The 20,665-nt window shown below is 43.9% G+C and overlaps 1 protein-coding gene across 1 annotated transcript; it reads right to left on the bottom strand.

Moving 5' to 3' along the window:
* Positions 1-194: 194 nt before the first annotated feature.
* LOC146393975 (long-chain fatty acid transport protein 2-like) lies at positions 195-8,496 on the bottom strand. The gene is made up of 10 exons (XM_084929577.1): positions 7,968-8,496; positions 7,454-7,663; positions 3,880-4,038; positions 3,543-3,667; positions 3,188-3,382; positions 2,037-2,127; positions 1,763-1,961; positions 842-939; positions 479-609; positions 195-389 (listed from the first exon to the last, which is right to left on the bottom strand). Exons 1-10 carry the CDS (start codon positions 8,431-8,433, stop codon positions 216-218), a joined length of 1,848 nt encoding a protein of 615 aa, XP_084785703.1. The 5' UTR covers positions 8,434-8,496; the 3' UTR covers positions 195-215.
* Between the last annotated feature and the right edge of the window lie 12,169 nt (positions 8,497-20,665).

The following is a 20,665-nucleotide window of genomic DNA, read 5'->3' as shown; positions in this document are numbered from 1 at the left end:
AGTCAACCAACACAGTCACCAAATAACAGTGTCAGCGATATGGGATTTATTCATATAAAAATCATTAAAAAACAAAGTATTTCAGACTAAAATGAGTTGAAATATAAAAAAAATTAAATGCATGCCATTGTATGTTTGCATATCCACAATGTAAAGATTAATGTAAACACTAATCTTTTTGAGACTGACAATAAAAAAATCAGCGCTGAACTCGTTTAAAGCCTGAGTCTTCCTTCTGCAATGCAGTTGAATAACTCCTGAGTCATGGGTATGTAGCCCTTATTGTCTTCCAGGTAAAACAGAGGATCCTTGATGAGAGCAGGGTTAAAACCTTCCTCTGCCAGCTTCACCTTCATCTGCTTAAAAGTGCTCGTCACTACCAATGCATCCTGCCAGAGAAAAATAAAATGGTTACTGGATTATTGCTAAAATATATGCAGATATATCTTAATGTGATCATTCTTTGAACTTTATTTACCTGTATGCGAACGAAGCGTGGTCTTGCGTAGCTGGGCAAGTAGTTTTTGACATGCTGATATAAAGCTTTGCCATCAAAGTCCATATTTTCTTTCAGTTTCAGTGCTGCCATTCCAATTCTTCCCTCATGTCCTATTCAGTGAAGGTCAAAGTAAAAAGAAGAAAAAATACCCTCAGAATCCTGACATTAATCCAAACATTCAGAGTTTTTCCTCAGTATGTCAGAAATATGCGATTAATCTCAGAATTCCAAGAAAAAACTTCTGAATTCTGAGTTTTTTTTTCTTAGAATTCTGGAAAAAAGATGTTTGTAATATTTATGAGACATACATCACAATAATCTTGCTTTTAGTGTCATTATTACCTGGCACCTTCACACCATAGACATTAGCCTCTTCAACAAAGTCAACTGCGAGCAGGTGGTCAGCCACCTCCGTGGTTGCCACATTTTCTCCTTTCCACCTGTAACAGATATAATACAGAGTATTTGCAGAACTCAGCTGCAGTGTATCTTTTTTCAGCAGGGACACACAAAAGTAACAAACTTCCCTAAAACACTGAGATAATAGTTCATCAAAGATGTTTAGGTTTAACTATAAAGAATAAAATACTGAAAGCAATTAGATTAGACTCACCACAGTGTCCGTAATTCTGAAATTATATATGATATATCCTAAACTTGAGGGTTTTACTGTTTTTTCCATAGCTTAAATTCTATTTCAAGTGAAGAAGTAAACTTTCTGGCCTTATTTTACAACTATAACCCCAGCCTGGGTTAAAGGGTTTGTAAGCAATCTGTTAAACATTCATCCAGCTGTTCCAGGACAGAAGGACCGTAGTGATCCCGTATGTGTCAGGAGTATTGGATCAGTAGAGACGCATTTTTTCTAAACACTGAGTCTCTGTGGCTTTTAAACCCCAAAACACTTTGCACCAAAAATTGGTCCACCCCAAGGATCGGGTTCCCCAACACAAACAGAGTAATATAGTGTATGCTGTAAAGTGCCAGGAGGATTGCCAGGATTTATTCATTTACAGGGCAGTGGACACTCTTTCAATGATGACGATGTACACATCCTGGACGGGGAGGAACGCTGGTTTGAGTGCAGTCACTTGGATGAGTGACATAACGTTTCTCCCACTGAAAACGCTACGTCCAGATTAACAGAATCAACTTTTTGGGGGTCACACTAAGTTGTGCTTTTAAGACAAAAAACACTCTCTGGTACTCCTTGTCCTGACCTTTCACCCAGATTGTCAAATTCATTTATTATGTTTCACAGACCTGAAAGTGTCTCCAATGCGGTCTTGGAAGAAGATGAATCCCTCGTCGTCAATCTTTAGAAGGTCGCCACTGTTAAAGTACATGTCGCCCTTCTCGAACACATCTCTTAGCTTCTTTTTGTCTGTCTGCTGCTTGTCCTTGGCATAGCCACTGAAGGGTGTTCTTTTTCCAATCTTTGCCACAAGCAGACCAGTTTCTCCTGCAAGTAAAAGTAACAGCATACGTTTAAATAGCAGCTTAAAAGGCAAGACGGCACTTTAGGAAACAGGCTCACCTCTTGGGACTTCAACACAAAATCCTCTGGAGTCTCTGACTGGCTCCTCTTTTTCTGTGTCAAACCTTATGAGGGCATATTTGCATGCCATCTGAAACAGTTTACAGATACATTGAAGAGAATAAGCAGTTAGTCATATAAATCATGCCACATCTCCATATACAGAGGTCCAGTTAACCTCTGAAAAAAGGCTCACTGACCTCACAGTCAATTGTCCACCAGTGGCACTAGTTTCAGCCATTATGCAAATGTACTCTTTATAAGGTTGTTGCATTCAGCTGAGACTGAAGTTACTTGAGTGACAAAACGTTTCTCTAAAAAAGCTATGACTTAAGCCATGGTTCTTCTAAGCATGGCTTAGGTTTGCAAAATTCATCTGAACAAACCACAAGACCTTTGGGAAAATGGACTGTACACAGTGGCATATTTTGTGAAAAGCAAGCACAGCATAAAAACTGTGAAGCAGGATGGTGAAGAGGAGATGGTCTGGACTAGTTTTGCAGCCAAAGGACCTGATCATCTTGCAGTCATTAAGTTGACCATGACCTCTGTATACCAAAGTATTCTAGAGTCAAATGTGAGACCATCTGTCTGACAACTGAAGCAACCTGAAGTGACATTATAAAGAAAGGTGGACTAATGTTATAGTTTTATAATTATGTAACTTTAGAATTGAAAGAGGGTGTGCTTTTCTTTTTCACATGGCTGTATCTACCCAGCTTCACAACCTTGCTCCTCCACATTTATCCGATCTTTCCATACATACTCATCCCCTCGTACACTCCGCTCTTCTTCAGCTTCCCTTCGGTCTCTTCCACCTGCTCGCCTGACTACCATGGGACTCAGAGTCTTTAGTTATTCTGCCCCGAGACTTTGGAATGCACTTCTGGACTACAAACGCTCTCATTAATTAGAAATCACTTCTCAAAACCCATCTATTCAGAATTGCATACCCTTGATTCCGTCTTAGTCTATTTTTACCTTGCTTACCTTTCATACTTTCATACTTGCATGTTTTTCCTCATTTACCTTATGTTTAAAGTTTATTTTGCAATATTTTATTATATTGTATTGTTGCTACTTTTTTGTGACCTTGAGGGTCTTAAAGGTGCCTATAAATATAATGTATTATTATTATTATTACATCTTACTTTGTAGAGAAAATGTTCTCTGCCAACAGCTCCAACTTTCCCACCATAGTTGATAAAGCCAACATTCCCTTCAGTTGCTCCGTAGCATTCACGGATACAAATGTTCCCAAATCGCTCCAGGAACTCAACCCAGGTGTCTTCCCTTATTCCGTTCCCTACGGCCAGTCGGACCTTATGATCCTTGTCATTGTCTCTCTAAAAGAAGGCCAAAGGAGAGGTGCGAACATAAACAATGACCATAAGAAACAATGCTCCTGACTGAAGCAGGTTGGTAGAAATCATTAAAACAGTTTGAGCTTCTAATGCATATCCCAATATTGTCATTAGTAAATTATGACCTTAAACTTGTGTTTACCTTCGGTGTGTTGCAGAGGTAGCGCATAACCTCGCCTATGTACTGGATGACAGTCACATTGTACTTTCTACAGTCATTCCAAAAGTTGGAGGCAGAGAACTTGCTTCTCAAAACAACAGTGGTGCCTAAAAATGGAAAGATACAGAGTTCAGCAAATATGCCGCTTCATGCTAAGAGTTCAGTGTTGTAAACTCTGCAAGGTGAACTTTAGGACTTCAAAGTACAAACTATAGAAACGGGTGTAGTTGGGGTCATGTATATGTTGGTTTAACCTGCAATAAATCCAGGTGAAATCTTGATTTGTGGTTTTATTTTTAGGTAATGTTTCATGTATTACCTCTTTCTATAGCTCCACAAAGTCCCATAAGAAAAGCAGCACTGTGATACAGAGGGAGATTTATGTAGATGACATCATCTGAGCGCACACCAACAAAAGTCAGGAGAAAACTTCCCTTCCAAACCCTCTCGTGTTTAAGCACAGCTGCTTTTGGAAGCCCTGTAAAAACAGATGTAGCAGTTAGTCCTCATTCTCAGGTGTCCCACCAATTTAATACTGTGAACTGTGAAAACTCCTAAACTATAACACTGTGCAGACATGGGTCAATATTCTGCTTAGATAAATAGATTTTTTATTTTTAATATTTTTCATTATAGGATTATTTCATTAATTTATTTTTATTTAGTTTGGGTTTTTGTTTTTTTACACTAACTGGTACCTTACACCAGCGGTCCCCAACCTTTTTTGTGCCACGGACGGGTTTATGCCCGACAATATTTTCACGGACCGGCCTTTAAGTTGTCGCGGATAAATACAACAAAATAAAACTAGTACCGGTACTGAAAAAAAGAAGATTTATTCATAACACACGTGAAAAGACCCAGGAAAACCGAGTTAACGATAAAAACGATAACAAAATAACGCTGAAAACCGATAAAAACCCTGAGAACCATACATTTCACACCTGAGCCTCAACTCTCGCGGCCGGTACCAAACGACTCACGGACCGGTACCGGTCCGAGGCCCGGGGGTTGGGGACCGCTGCCTTACACCCAATACAAATAAAATATATGTTACCTTTTTGGATATACATGAATTTCACTTCTTATCTATACCGTATACACAGTGTTGGGGAGTAACGGAATACATGTACCGCTGTTACGTATTTAAAATACAAAATATGAGTAACTGTATTCCGTTACAGTTACCGTTTAAAAGGGTGGTATTTAGAATACAGTTACTTTGTTGAAATAAAGGGATTACGCGGAGGTCTTTTCCTGTTTCATATGTTTCTCTATTTTTTGTAATTCCACACTGGTAAAAACCAAACAAAACACGCATTAAGAGGCTCAAATGCCCGTGTCTCAATCTCGAGTCTCATAATGACGTGAAGAAATATTTTTTTAAAATGATTTAATATGAAGGCAATAGCAGAGTGTTATAGGCATAGCCCTAAAGAATGTAGCCTCATGGGCAGTGTAGTCCGTGCTGCAGGGAGAATGGACTGCCATACACATTATGTATCTATGAGCGAGGGAGGGAGAAAAAGGCCAGTGGAAAAGTACGAGTTGTCATCGAGCAGAAACGGCAGCTGGAAGCATGTAAATATAATAATAACCACTGCAGCCAAAAAAGAGTGTCTGACGAGCCCAGTTGTAAACAAGCTATTAAGACTGGAGTGTACACTGTGTTCCTGTTTTCCTCCGAAACAATAAGTTCCGCTGGAGCAGCCTTTCAACGCCTCTCTGTCTCTCGCCAGCAAAGCTGACCAAGACAACAAAGTAAAGCTAGTTTTCGGCTACGAGCCCGACTCGGAAACCGACGTGTTAGCCAGAGGTCCCTTTACTATGGTTCGGAGCCGCGGACCTATTTTATATACGCGCGGAATAGTTTTCTATACGAGATCGCTGCAAAAAGTGCAGCCTTACCTAATGTCCACCCTACTGTTACTCATTTTATATCAAGATTTAAAAATCTAGTTGCTATTGAGTAGCCTGCGAGTAGCCTTCAGTAATAGTAATGAATCACACAGGAACAGGACATTCATTAGTTGTAAAAAAGTGTGATAATATATTAAGTAATCCAAAGTATTCAGAATACGTTACTCTCATTGAGTAACGTAACGGAATACATTACAAAATACATTTTGGTATTTGTATTCTGTAATCTGTAGTGGAATACATTTCAAAAGTAACCTTCCCAACACTGCCTATACCTATGTACAAGGAGTCTGGTTGTATCCTTACATGTTGGCTAAAATAACTCAAACATATTATTTACTCTTATAAATGAAGTAAGCTAACTAAAACAAGGAAAGTCAGACAGTTTCTTTCATGTGAGCGTCGCTTTGAGTTTAATTTCCTGCTGTCTCTCTTTTCTTTTTAAAATCCCAGACATCCCTCTTAACGGATCCACCCTACATCCCGCTCTGGAGCTCTGCGTCAGTTAGGAGCGCGTGCACCTGGACCAAACCAAATGATGAAATAATGAGGGGGGGTAACTTTTTATGGTGATTGTAACTGCTCCTGAAGGTTTTTCATGTTCGAAGTAGAATAAAGGGCTATGCTCCAACTGATGTTCAGCCAGTATTTTAATCTTCTTTTCACCAGCAAACACCGTGAAAAACTATGGTGAAATGATCAATGAAAATACGGATATTACATCAGCAGAACAAAAATTACAACTCAAAGAAAACATACACACAAAGTAAATGCACCAACATACCGTGTGCGCCTTTCTACTGAACATTCATGAGCAATTGTAGTCCATATCTTCTATATTTCCACCTTTTACACAAGCCAGCATTCTCTTTCTGGCTCGAGCCTTCAGTCTCTGGTGACATGTGCGCTTAATTGAGCATCACCCCAAAGCATGCGCACCACAAAGCGCCACACTCAGGCCCACCAGTAGGTGGCGACAACACAACTTGAATCCAGATTAAACACCAAATTTTGAACATTGCAATCACATAATAATTACATTTCAATGCGACGGCTACACTGCCACCAACATTACAAAGGATTTCTATTTACATGTGTTAAACAAAATTAAATCCTGTAATTTTTAATAAATTGACAATCAAACATCAACTTATGTTACAAAAAAAACACTTCTTAAATAAACTTATAGATCACATATTATGTTTGTGTTCTTAATCCTTGTACTACTTCACTGTAGTTTAGACCCTTTAACTAGTACCACTAGTTTCTGAACTGGTCTCTCAAGAAAAGAGACTTGTTTCAAACGTTCACCTTTCTTTCCCAGATCCTTTTGCCCTATTTGGATCTTAACCTTCCGCACTAAACCATCATCATCTTCATTGGCTTCAACCACCCTTGCCAATTTCCACTCATTTCTTGGAATATTGTCCTCCTTTAAAATCACTACATCTCCAACCTGTACATTTTGTTTAGGAGTATGCCATCGTTGTCTTAAACTAATGCTGGTTAGGTATTCCTTGCGCCACCTGCTCCAGAACAACTCTGTTAAATATTGCACCCTCTGCCACCTCTTCCTGGCGTACAAATCTTTTCTTACAAATCTACCAGGAGGCGGAAGTGGCACAGACTCTTTCATTGTGAGCAAATGATTAGGCGTCAAAGGCTCAGCACTGTTGGGGTCGTTGAAGCGCCACACTCAGGCCCACCAGTAGGTGGCGACAACACAACATGAATCCAGATTAAACACCAAATTTTGAACATTGCAATCACATAATAATTACATTTCAATGCGACGGCTACAGTGATAGGTTAATCATTTTCATGAAAAAAGCTAAATGACTGTTGTGCTGTTTTCATGGGATCCTGTCAGTCATTAGAATCGTCATCACTTTTCTCCCCACTGCTCCTTCAATTACTCAACCTCTGCATGATAGTTGTATATAAGTCGGGGCCAGATAAGCCCTCGAGGTTACCTGTGGTTCCTGATGTGTAGATGTACACCGCAGGACTCTTGATGTTAATGCTGGCCCTGAGCTGAGGGGACAGGGGCTCGTCTGACTCCATCTGAATTTTGTCAGAGAGGCTTTCGATGCCGTCCACATGGCAGTGCTCAAGGAGGATAAACACAAGGATACCCTGCTGCTTCAAAGTGGGCAGCACCTCCTTTGTTGCTCGTTGAAGGTCTGAAAGAAAGGGAGGTAAAAAGAAAAGAGGTGCTGATCAGTCATTACAGGGTTACATAAATGTGTGTTTAATAAACAGTCTATCTATTTGATGGTGAAATTAATAAGATATACACATGCAACTTTAGTGCAGTCCAAACCTCCCAGATTAAAAAAAATAGTCAGAAATACAAAAAGATATTTTTAAATTAATTAGACAATATGATCACGTGATATTAAAAACAACGAAAGATATGCAGCACGTTTAAAGTTAATTTCATTAAAACAAACGCCAACAGCTTACTGCAGTATTTACGCAGCTTACCAGCGCCAGCGATCAGGACTTTGGCATCACAGCAGGAGAAACAGTGCAGCAGGGATTTGGATCTTATGTTGACGTTGAGAAAGGAAGCTGTGCATCCCAGCTTGGACAGTGCGAGCCAGATCCATACAAACCACGGCTCGTTGCCCAAGAAGAGGGCTACCGTGTCCCCCTGCTTGAGGTGGGCATGCGTTAACAAAGCCCTGGCCACTTTGTTGCTTTCTCTGTCGGCTTGGCTGTACGTGTAGGAGCTTTCCTCGTAAACTATGAACTTCTTATGCGGATGCTCCGCCACTTTGTCTAGAAAACGATCTAAAATACTGTAAAACCTTTTCTTGATTCGGCTCAAGCGTATACCGACATAAATGGAAAGAAATGTGCAATGTAAATCTTTCAAAAAATAAGGATTCCGAAAGTAAATTAGTAAGGGTAAAACCGCCAACGCGGTGCACAAAATATATGCAAGCATTTCTTTAATCAAGAGGAATATGTCAGACCTGCTGCTGGATCCAAACGATCGACTTACAGGATCCTCCAGCACCTGTTGGATCATTTCCGTTTACTCCTCCTTAACTTTCTCTCCCTTTTCCTCTTTTCTTTACTGGGGAGGAGTCATGGGAATTTGATGAAGTAGTAATCATTTAAAAACCGACGAATTATATTTTTTAAACATATATATCGCCCGATTTTTTTTTTCTTTAATGTTATTCACCTGGTTACTCCTAACAACAACTTCACATTAGGGCATTCAGGGGCCATTCTGAGGTATTAATAGCTTATGTCTCATATGACCCATAGTTACTGCAAACCAAGACTGGATTTTGTTGCCACACTACACACGGCACAAACTCGTAGATATTTAGTTTTATTTTATTTACACTTTCTATTCACACAAAGATTTGCCTCAACTTAAAGCACATGTCATAGAAAAACTTTGTATGCAGAAAACAGATTCCTTTCTTGGTCTATTTTTTTTTAATATATATATTAAACCATCTTCCACCATCACTGGACCTGTTGAAGAGAAAAACAAATTATCAATTTATAGAGGGTTTATCTTTTTCATTGGATAGTACTGCCACAGATACTAAAAACAAACATATGTGACCAAGTGGTCGGTGCAGTTAGATAAAAGGAAATAATAAAATGACAACGCCACCTAGGGGAATTTCACCCCCAGGAAATATATTTAAGAAAAATAGACAAAAGGAATAAAAAGAGGCCGCACAGATTCAAGGATGCACACTGAGGCAGGTTGGCTCCAATATTAAAACAGTTTTATTTATAGTAAAAATAAATAAAATATTAGAAACCAAGATGTAGCGTCATTGTTGACAGTGTCCTAAAGTGAAAATAAAACAATCATGGAACTTGGACTTGCCAGCAGCCGTGGACCCAAAAGAAAATCACACAAAAAGAAAATCACTGCAGCCCACCCGGTGCTGTACAAAAGAAAGTGTGAAAACGACCCACCACCTGAGGTCCCAGGGCCACTGGCACGTCCTCCTTTCACTGAAATAAAACACAGAAAAATATGTTAAAAGAATAAAAGGACACTGAGCGTCAGGCTCGCTACAGATCATAAAAAACTAAAACCCACTTTAATAACTTTAATAAAAGAAATCACACACACACACACACACACACACACACACACACACACCACACTGGAAGACTTATACCCCACGGGTCAAACTACAACTCGTGCTGGTGGTAATTGTCCAAGCCTCAATCGCAAGCCGGTCTGGCTCCCCACAGGCTGAGACCTGCAACTGAGGCGATTTAAAGTTCCCAGCAGGACACTCGGGCAGAGGATCGCTCCAGCCCGACCACAGAAGCGTGGGTACAAGCAACAGTCCAGGATAAAATAGAATAAAACCAGGCGAACCAGGAAAAGGTACGCCTACTTAATAAAAACAGTCTCACGACAAGCTAAAACAGGACAAGACAAGACAGCAGGCTCCACCGAGGAGGAGCCCTCACAACAGTGGCTAGGCAGGCGTCTTGATTCTCCAATTAAGGCTGGGCAAGTTGCCACGGAGAGGTGAAGGCAGCGATCAAACCCTAAAACAGATAAATGTACCCTTAGCCTCTTGTAGCTGTGAATGCTAATAAGAGTAGTTTTAACGGCTTACCCCAGGACCGGAGGCGCTATACTCTCACTGGTGGAGATAACTCGAGCACCCCTCTCCGCAACGCCGGAATAAATCAGAAAACTGCCGCGCTACAACAGGCCGCAAAACTATATTACTGCACATTCTAATACTTGGAGGGAATCTGAGGTTAAGCGAGAGCATACCTGTGGCTGTCATATGATCTACTCGCTTGCTGATCAATCCGTCGCAGTGTGCCAGCATTTACTGCTGCTTTGTGCCGAATGCACGGGAGGAATGATCCAGAAAAACACCGGCTTAGCTTTATACGGGCTGACGCCACCCTGCAATCAATATGCAGGTGGGTTCCCAATTAACCTAGTTGCGCAGCCGAGAGCGAGCGCAGGAGAGAGCGAGAGTAGTAGAGCGAGCGAGGGAGAGAGAGAGAAAAGGAAAGGCGAGTAGCCTATCCGGCTACATCTACCCCCCCTTTTTGTATTGGCGCCCCGACAATAACTCAAGAAACCTAACACCATGGCCTGAATACGGCAAGCTGAGCATTAGCAACTGGTGCATATTCAACAGGACGTGGCAAGTGATGGACGTTTGAGTGCTGACCAGCTGTTGAACGTGCTGTCCTCCGCAATTGTGGCCCATTCACCTCAGACTGTCCGACAGAGCTTGAGGAGGAATCTGGGGGAGCATAGGTTAGGGGTGCTTGTAGCACGCTGGGAATAGACCTGAGCTCCACCGATGGAACTCCAGAGGCATCAGAAGGTGACGCCACGGGTGCCGCAGGTTGTGAAGGTACCTCAGGGACAAGGAGCCACAACTCATCGTCACTCAGAGAGGTCCGCTCTGAGTCAGCAGTCACAGGCGGGGGTGGAGCCTGTGGACCAGGTGCAGGAGGCCCTGGGCTAACCTGTGCCTTCAACATGTCGCGATGGACATGTCGAACCTTCTCCAAGTCTCCCACGGGGGCAATGGTATAAACAGCCCCGTTCCCTTGAGGTGCCCTCAACACCTGATAGACCACAGAGCTCCATAGGTCCTGGATCTTGTGCCGGCCCCGGGCGCTGTGATCTCAAAGATACACCAGCTGACCGACCTTTAAAGGCACAGGGTCGACTCTCTGATCATGCCGCTCCTTGCGACGGTCAGCGGCCAGTGACAACCGTGTCCGAGCTCCCTCAAAAGCCACCATTAACCTGGCTGGATGCTCGGCCACCCAGTCCTGAACTGGGTCCTGAACCCGGCCTAGAAGGAAATCAATAGGCAGCCTAGGATCCCTGCCGAACATCAGGAAAAACGGTGACTCTCCAGTGCCCTGATGGGGTGTGCTATTATAGCAAAAGAGCACGTGTGGTAAGCACGCAGCCCAGTCGCGTTTCCGAGATGATGGCAGAGTCTGTAGGAGGTTGTGGAGGGTTCGGTTAAAGCGTTCGCACTGCCCATTACCCGCTGGATGGTAAGGGGTTGTACAAGACTTGGCTACCCGATACAACTCGCATAGCTGTTGCATCACCAAACTCTCAAAGTTTCTACCCTGGTCAGAGTGGAGGCGGCTAGGAACGCCAAACTTAAAAAACCACTCAGTTAACAAGGCCTGGGCCACAGTAGAGGCCCGCTGGTCCCGGGTAGGGACTGCAACCGTGTATTTGCTAAAAACGTCAGTCATAACCAAGATGTTTTCAACTCCACTATGGGAAGGTTCCAACACCGTGAAGTCTATGGCCAGGATTTCATTTGGCCTAGACGCCAACAGGTGACCCATATAACTATGAGATCCCAACTCTGAGTCTTTTCCGACCTGACAGCGTTCACAACGCTGGACCCATTGCTTGATGTCAGAGGACATCCCGGGCCAATAGCAACGCTGCCTGACCAATTCCGTGGTACGCTTAATACCTTGGTGCCCATGGTCCTGATCTAGCTGCCTCAAGGTTTCAGGCTTCAGAACCTCTGGAAGAACAAGTTGAAGGGCTTCCTCACCTCCGCCCGGACGCAAAATACGGCGATAGAGGATGCCATCCTTCTCCAACAGACGACCCACTGACGCAGCAGAACCATGACTGGTTTGGGGACCTGACTCCTTTCCCCTGGGGAGGGCGAGGACTGCCTCCTCCAGTATACCAAGAAACCTTTCAGGAGGGGGTCAGCCTCCTGCAAAGCACGGATATCCACCGGAGAATGAGACAGAAAGGCCCCAATCTCCAACTGAGTAACAGCAGGCAGCACTGCTGGACACGGAGCCTGTTGAAGCGAAGTTGGGACGGGAGTCCCAGGCAACACGCCCTCGGCCAGGCTGGAGCTCGTCTCATACTGTCGGGAGAGAGCATCAGCATTCCTATTACTGCGGCGATACTTAATCTCAAAATCGAATGCCGCCAGCTGGGATGCCCACCTCTGCTCGGTGGCACCCAGCTTAGCTGAAGAGAGGTAACTGAGGGGATTGTTGTCAGTGTAAACCACACACTTCTGCCCCAGCAGGTACTCCCGGAACTTCTCGGCCATGGCCCACTTGAGCACAAGAAACTTCAGCTTCATGGAGCTGTAATTGTCCATGTTGCGCTCATGTGGCCGAAGACCTCGACTAGCATAAGCCACTGGCCTAACAACACCTTCTACATCTTGGGAGAGAACTGCACCCAAACCACTGTGGCTGGCGTCAATCTCCAAGATAAATGGGCGCGTAAAGTCAGCATATGCCAGCACAGGTGCAGACACAAGCTTTGCTTTCAGGGCCTCAAAGCTTTCCTCACACTGAGGGGTCCAAATAGCACTCAAACTCTGTCCCGAGCCCTTCTTTGTCTTGGTGCCAGCCAATTTAGCCACCACTTGATGCAGGGGAGCCGCCAACGTGCCAAACCCCTCCACAAAGCGCCGGTAATAGCTGGCGAAACCCAAAAAGGATCTGAACTCTGACACGGAGCGAGGACATTGCCATTTGGCTACTGCATCAACCTTGGCTGGATCGGTGGAGACACCCTCGCAAGAGATTACATGGCCCAAGTAGTTAACCTTCTGCTGGAAAAAGGCACACTTTTCTAGCTTAGCCTTGAGCCCCTCTTGCTGCAGCCTTGCCATCACCATCTCTAGCCGTTGCAGGTGCTGAGAGACAGACGAGGAGAACACAATGATGTCGTCTAGGTACAGCAGTAGCGACTGGCACTGCTGATCCCCGAACATCCTCTGCATTAGGCGCTGGAAGGTACCAGGAGCATTGCACAGCCCGAACGGCATACGATTCCACTCGAACAGGCCAAACGGCGTGCAAAAAGCGATCTTGGGCTTATCCTGCTCAGAAACTGGCACCTGGTTGTACCCGCTGGCCAGGTCAATGGTAGAAAACCAGCGTGCGCCAGCAAGGGCATCCAGACTTTCCTCGATGCGAGGTAAAGGGAAGGCGTCCTTCCTCGTTTTGCTATTCAGCAAACGGTAGTCAACGCACTGTCACGGTCTGGCTGGCAGACCGTGGGGATATGGGGGAATGAGGACCCAAAACGCATGGTTCTGCGATGCAAACAGTGCACTTTATTTACAGTGAAGGTAACAGATGCACAATAAATCCCCTTTGCTCCCTAGACTCCCATGTGTGTGTTCCCCTCCGACGTCCGTGCTCGTGCTCCCGGCAGTTGTGTTTCTGCACACCCTGTGCGTGCTGCCCTTCTGGTCCCTCGTTCCACCTGCAGGACAATACAGAAGCAGCCGTTAAACACTGAACCCGCGCGCGCACACACACACACACACACGATCCGCACTTCCTAGTACTACACACTGACTTGGAGTCTTAGCTTAATGATCCCGCGCCGGTGGGAGCTCCAACACTCTCCTAAGTAGCTCCCCCGACGAGCCCTGATCACCAACAGGTGTGTGGCAGGAACTTCAGGTGTGGCCAGTCCTCCTGCAGGGCCACACCCATCAGGCCTGCATGTGGCTGTTCTCCAGCCACACATGTACACACCCTGCCTATACATATGAGGGGAACACCGAACACAGCATAGTGCAGAAAAACACATCCCCAAATAACAACAACAACACTAATAATAATAATAATAATAATAATAATAATAATAATCCATCCTGCTCACGGACCCCCGAGTCCTCCAGAGCCGGGTCCGTGACACGCACAGACGGAGACTTCCATCCTTCTTGCGGACCAACACAATGGGAGAGGCATTAGGACTGCTACTCTCCCGAATTACCTGGGCCTCCAATAGCTGATTGATATGGGCCCTGACAGCCTCATAATCAGAAGGAGGAATTCGCCTGTACCTCTGCCGGACGGGTACGTCATCAAGCAGAGGTATGTCGTGTGAAATGAGGTTTGTGCAGCCCAAGTCTCCCTCATGAGTGGAGAAAACGGAGCGGTACTTCTGCAAAAGTAACCGTACCTCATGTTGCTCCGACTCAGCGAGAGCAGACAGGTCAATCGCATCCACCATGTCTTGAGCAGGGCTGCTGGTTCTATGGGAGGAAACTGTAACGGGAAAAGAGTGTTCCTCGCTAACACCAGCAGGGAGGCTAACAACAGTAGCTTGGCATATCACTCCTAAACGGGTCCGTGGGTGGAGGACAGCTTCAGCTGTTCCCACATTAGTGACTGGGATGTAGGCAACGCCCTTATCCACCTGGACCTAACATGGAGAGGCCAGCAACCCAACTGGCAGCCCAGACTCAGGAGGCTCAAAAAGCACAGACTGACCTGACAACTGCTGAGAACAGGTGGTGGCCACCAGCTGCATGACACCACCAGGTATCCGCACGGCCCGCGGGCCCTGTACCTTGACGGTACCAACACGGTCCTCTGGGGCTTGGGCTGCAGACTGGTGCCACTGATGTAAGGCATCCAAAACTGGTCTCGGTGCCTGTGACACAGAAGGTGAATTAAACAAAGAGCCGCCAAAAGCCCCAAACAGCTCTTGATAACAGCGGCGGATTACATTCATTCCTAAAATACCAGGGACAGAGGGCGTGGCACCAGGAGGGTCCTTCACTATAAGGATCCCACAAGAGGGCATTTCCTTGCCACACAGGAGTACACTGAGCTCCAAATAGCCAATGTAAGGAATGGCAAGCCCATTGGCAGCCCGAAGCTGTAACCAATGGCATGACTGAAGGCGTTCTTGTCCCCAAGGGGCAAAATGTGCCAAAAAGAAGCTTTCTGTGATGGTGGAAACCATGGACCCAGTATCCACCAAACAAGGGACAGTCACCCCACTAATCAGCACATCTATCTTTGGACACGATGAAATTAGCCTGCCAATCCTATCTTTCTGTGAGCCAGTGAACTCCCCACCTGAACTGTGGCTCTGCAGCTCAGAGGGTTTTAGTTTTCCGACTGGGTAGCGGGAAGGTGATTGCCAACTGAGCGCTAAGGAAAACTCCTGCAAAGTCTCTCCCTCCCGCTGTCTCCTGCTGCCAAAGCCTGCTGCAGAGTGACATAGGACTGCGCATTACCATACAGTTCCTTTAAAATGGTCAACACCCGAGCAGGATCCCCTCGCTCTAAATTAGGGCGGAATTTGATCTCCTCCCTTGCTTCTCCCTCTAAATGGTCAAAAATAAAGAGCGCTTGATCAGCAACAGACAGGTGCCGGGCACGCATGCACGCTTGAACCTCTTCAACCCATTCAGCTATATTGATGCCCGTTCTGCCATTGAACATGGGACATTTACGGTCCCTAGGCACCACCACCAAACGCTCTGTAACTGCGGCCTGGCTACCAACATTTGGTATGCAACCAGCTGGTGCGAAGGAGGCCGACGCGGCACCACCACCAGACTCCAGCACAGAGCCCTGATCCCGGCGCAATTGCTTATTATCTGCTTTTAACTGCGCTACCAAGCAATGTTCCCTCTAAGATGCGCGCGTGCACAATTGCGCACTGCTGGCATGGTCTCTGCGCACAGAAAATCTGTTGCGCACAGAAAAAAAAATCTAACCTGACTTGAAATTAAAATTAAAACTTTAACAATTCTGTTTTGCAGTGTTAGTCAGTAAGTGACTGGCTGCTCCTGTTTGAGATTAGAACGATACCACCTTATCCCATAGTCCAGTCTATAATGAGATTCACATTCGTATATACGCAGCTAATCAACGTCATTGACAGGCTATGACAGCGTCCTTATGTGCCAACACCGGTGTTTTAGCTAGCAAAGCAGCGTGGCTGATGTGGAGTGAAGTCACGTTAATGACAACGTGTACAACCATTGGAGATGTGAGCAGGACAGACGGAACAATTGACGGAAAAAGTGTGGACTTTATACCAGTTTTTAAATTTTAGGCCACGTAAAACCAGAGTTATGATAAAAATATATGCAATGTTTGGTTTTCTTCCTGAATACTATCGTTGTTTATATTTACTGCGGGAAGAAACGGTAAAAACAGCGTTTTATAAGGAAAACGCTCGAAAGCACTTTCCGCCTGTGAGCAAACCCCTGCCCCCAGCCTTTCCTACTGGTGGAAAAATGTACCATGTCGACCAATCAAAAAATGATATGGCAACATGGCATTTAGTTGTTTAGGAATGGGGAAGTTTTAGGAGTGACGGCGGTGTTTTGAGCTGTGACAGATTTGTGACGTTTAGCGCAAATCTTGTGTAGTTAGTGTGTAGTGTAGTCAGTAGTTTTGTTGTGTGTGTCAGAACAATGAGGCGACTGCTGAATGTTACAGGTGTTACAGCAGTGATACATCTCCTGTTGTCAGGCCTGCAGGTATCAGGCTGTTGTTCTCCTTTATCTCATAGTGGACATAAATTATTTTTTGGAGTGGCACAAATAATTTGTGTGGCATCAGATTTGATGCCACACAAATTATTTTGTGTGGCATCAAGGCGTTTTTTCTTTAAAAAAACGCCTTGGCTGCATTTTTAGGTAAACAGCTGCAAAAAACTTTGTTGTTTGCATAACTTTTTTGAAGAAGTAACTATATAATTAATTGCCCAACATTGGTCATTATTTACTGTATTTTGCAGACAGAGAGTTACAGACTCATACTCATAATACAAGTCAGAGCTTTATAAAAAAAAAAAAAAAAAAAAAAAAGAACGTTTTGTTTTCAAAATTTTCATTTTTTTTACATTTTCATTGTAAGTGGGCTAATATAAGACTATATATATAAGACTGCCTGCAGCCTCTCTATACATCCTCACATCTTCCATCTTAGTAGCACCTTCTGTGTAGCACAACCTCTGATCACAGGGAGTTTCTCTGGGTTTACAGTTCTGCATGTTAAACCTCATCAGTATCTTGTTGACAAATGTTTCTTGTGACATTGTTACACATCCATCAGAATGAGTGAAATCAATACCCTGAAAATGCTTAAGTCTACCCAAGTCCTTCACCTTAAATCTGGCTGAAAACATTTCTTTCACATCCTTCATTACCTTTTCATTACCAGCTGCAATTCATCCACCCAGATGATCATAATCCTGTTTTGTCTCCATGGTATAAACACTAGTCTGCTGTGTTTTACTTGAAACTGTTCTTAGTTAGGAAATAATGCAAAATCATCTTCCAGTTACAACCAGATTAACTCATACAAGGATTTTTACCTCACCCCTCTTCATAACCTTCTGGCTGATCAATGTAGATTTCATAATCGATGGAAGCGTGTAAACATGCTGTCTTCACATCCATTTGATGGAGTAACAGTCCTGCGCTGCTTTCTGTAACAGAACTCTTATGCTTGTTAAGTTAGCTGCTGGTGAGAATGTCTCTCCATAATCTATCCCCATCTTCTGGCTGTAGCCCTTGGCTATGAATCTCGCTTTGTATTAGTCATTTCTTTCAATGTCACTCTTAACGGAATAAACCCACTTTCCCCCCACTGTTTTCTTCTTCTTTGGTGAAGTGGTTAGGGTGAAAGTGTCGTTTCCCTTAATGATTGGATTTCTTCATCCATAGTTTTAATCCAGTTCTTTGAGTTAGATGATTCTAAATGTGTGTGGGACAGCACACACTACCCTGTTATCAGTAGTCTATGGTAGTGTATGGATCTCGTTGCTACCACTGTTGTCAGTTACAAAGTCATTTAGATGACTAAGTTTTCTTCTCTCGCTTTTTGATAAATCCATAACTGTTCGCTTATTAAAGCATCTGTTCTGTGTTACAGCTGCTGTTTGGATAGGAATAGTTCCACAGGCATTTTGGTAGTGACTCTCAATTAACATGCACTTGCCCATTTCAAAAAGAGTACACTACCCCCTCGCGGCTGTACCATTTTGATGGGGTAAGTACAGCGCTGATGTCTCATGCTTAATGCCATTTTTCCTTAGCAGGGTTTGGAAATCTCTGCAGGTGAACTCTGTACCATTGTCCGATCTGATGCATTTTACATTGCCATATGGGGCAACATCTGCTAGAAATTTCTCTGTTTCTTGCAGTGTATCAGTTTTTTGTCTTCAGGAAATATACAAACACTGAGTTTGAATAATCATCAGTGAATGACTGCACATATTTGTACCCATGAATAGATTTAGTGGCCATCAGACCTGCTAAATCTGTGTGTACCATTTGTGAAGGAGCTTTTGCTCTTGTATTGGGATTTCTGTTCCGGGTTTGTGATTTCCCTGGATACACACTTCACATTCCTGGTCAGGTCTGTCAGTTTTTCATGTAATTTGCATACCGTTAACACTCTGAAATCTTAGTATATCTTCATAGTTGCAATGACCTAATATCTCATGCCATCCCTGTTCGTCATGACAAGCGTTACATTTATCATTACTCTCAACTTCAGTTTGCAAATAGTATAATTTGCCATACAACTGAATGTTTGAATGTTTTGTCCTTGTGGGTCAACATGTCCTGCCCTTGTTTAAAGTTGACTGTTGCTAATATAGTGGCTGACTTTACTAAGAAAATGTCTTGGGGGTATGATGGAATAAACAGCGCATCTTTCAGCATTGCTTTGCATCACTGGCCTGTATCGTCAATCAGTAACATCTCTGCGTCCCCCTCTCTGTTGGGCGATGCCTCTGTACTGGGTACCATCTTCCAGCTCCAGTGTGTCTCTGGTTTGAGCTCTTGAACTTGGCTATGTCGTTAATGATGTGTGAGGTATCCCAGGTGCCCACCAGCAGGCCTTTTGCCTTAATGCTGTATGCTGACTGCTGCTGCTGGACTTCGATGTCTGCACCCTTGATCCTGAAGGCATAATCCGACACTTCTGCTTTGGATCCATTGCCGCTCTCATCTGCAACCTTCCTCAAGCCATCTTATTTGTATTTATGTCTAGATGTGATATCATTGTGTGTGTTGCTCTTGCAATTACATTTTTTGCAGGTGGTAGCCTTTAAGTCATTGTTATTCATCCTTCTGTTAGTGAGGAAACTTTTCCTTCCGGGTCCTGCTGGTGCCACTGAGAAGAGCAAGCAGCATCTGCTAAGTGTACTTTTGGACCACTGAGTATTTGGACTACTTTGAAGTACTCACAGACACATTTCATATACAGCTCTATATTTATACACAATGTTGTTGTTTTTTTGCCAGCTTCTACATTGTTATTTGAATGACTATTTAAAGATATTCTCTTAACTTTTGCTGAAGACATTACAGTTTTGCTTTTATGGTTTGAGAGATGAGTCAATAACTTAAAGGAGGGGTTCTCGTTTTTGGGGGAGACCAGGGAATCTTACACTGGGTAAAATTTTTCCGAGGAGCCCCTTGTAAACTTCATGTTGATAAAACTCTGGGTGTTTTGTAATGAGATGCAACTTTAGCTTTGCTGGCTTCATTACTTCATTTGCTAGCACTTAAGGGCACACAGCACATTTTGGTTTTCCTTCATCATTCTCAATAAACACAAACTCCAGGTAACTGTCATACCAGAATCAGAATCAGAATCAGAATCGTGTTTATTGGCCAAGTATATATGCAGACACATACAAGGAATTTGGTTCCGGTAGATGATGACTCTCAAGCACAGCAATGTAATAATCAAAGTGTTTTTATTGAGTTTTCAGAAAGCATATCATTCATACAGAAAAACTATACCCAGACAGAGAAAAAAAAAAAAAAAAAAAAAAGGGGGGGGGGGGAGTTGCCAGTTATGGAGTAGACGGAAACTCATCTTCAAAATAGGAAATGAAAGGCTGCCAGACCTTAAAGAATTTCTTGGTGTTGCCCTGTATAGTAAATCTGAGGTGTTCTAATTTGAGGTGTGCCATCACCTCCTCCACCCAGCGTTTATGGGATGGCGGTGTTGCCTTTATCCAGTTGAATAGAATCAATCTCCTAGCCAACAATGAGGTGAATGCTATTGCCTTCCTCTGAGAGGCTGTTAGTTGAATTTCCCTCGGTGCCACACCAAAGATGGCTGTCAGAGGCATTGGTTCCATATCTTTATTATAAATGAATGAGAAGACGGTATCTGAAAAAATGGCGGCGCGTTAGCTAGACGCACACTTCCCTCCTCCGTGAATCTTTGCCAAGACACCTAACGTAATATCAACTTTTGAAGTTAAACTCTTACGGTATCCGCGCTTAGGACTCTTTTATGTCGTCTGCACCAGGTAAATCGGGCAGGGGTCGTGGTAAACCCTCACAACCTAAAATTGATTTCGGACCAACTAAACAAAGTGGAAAAGCTAAAGCTAGCACCAT

Source organism: Perissodus microlepis, chromosome 1 (assembly GCF_051167445.1).
Source record: "Perissodus microlepis isolate ML-2025 ecotype Zambia chromosome 1, ASM5116744v1, whole genome shotgun sequence".
Classification (NCBI taxonomy): domain Eukaryota; kingdom Metazoa; phylum Chordata; class Actinopteri; order Cichliformes; family Cichlidae; genus Perissodus; species Perissodus microlepis.
This window is presented reverse-complemented; position numbering and strand designations above follow the sequence as displayed.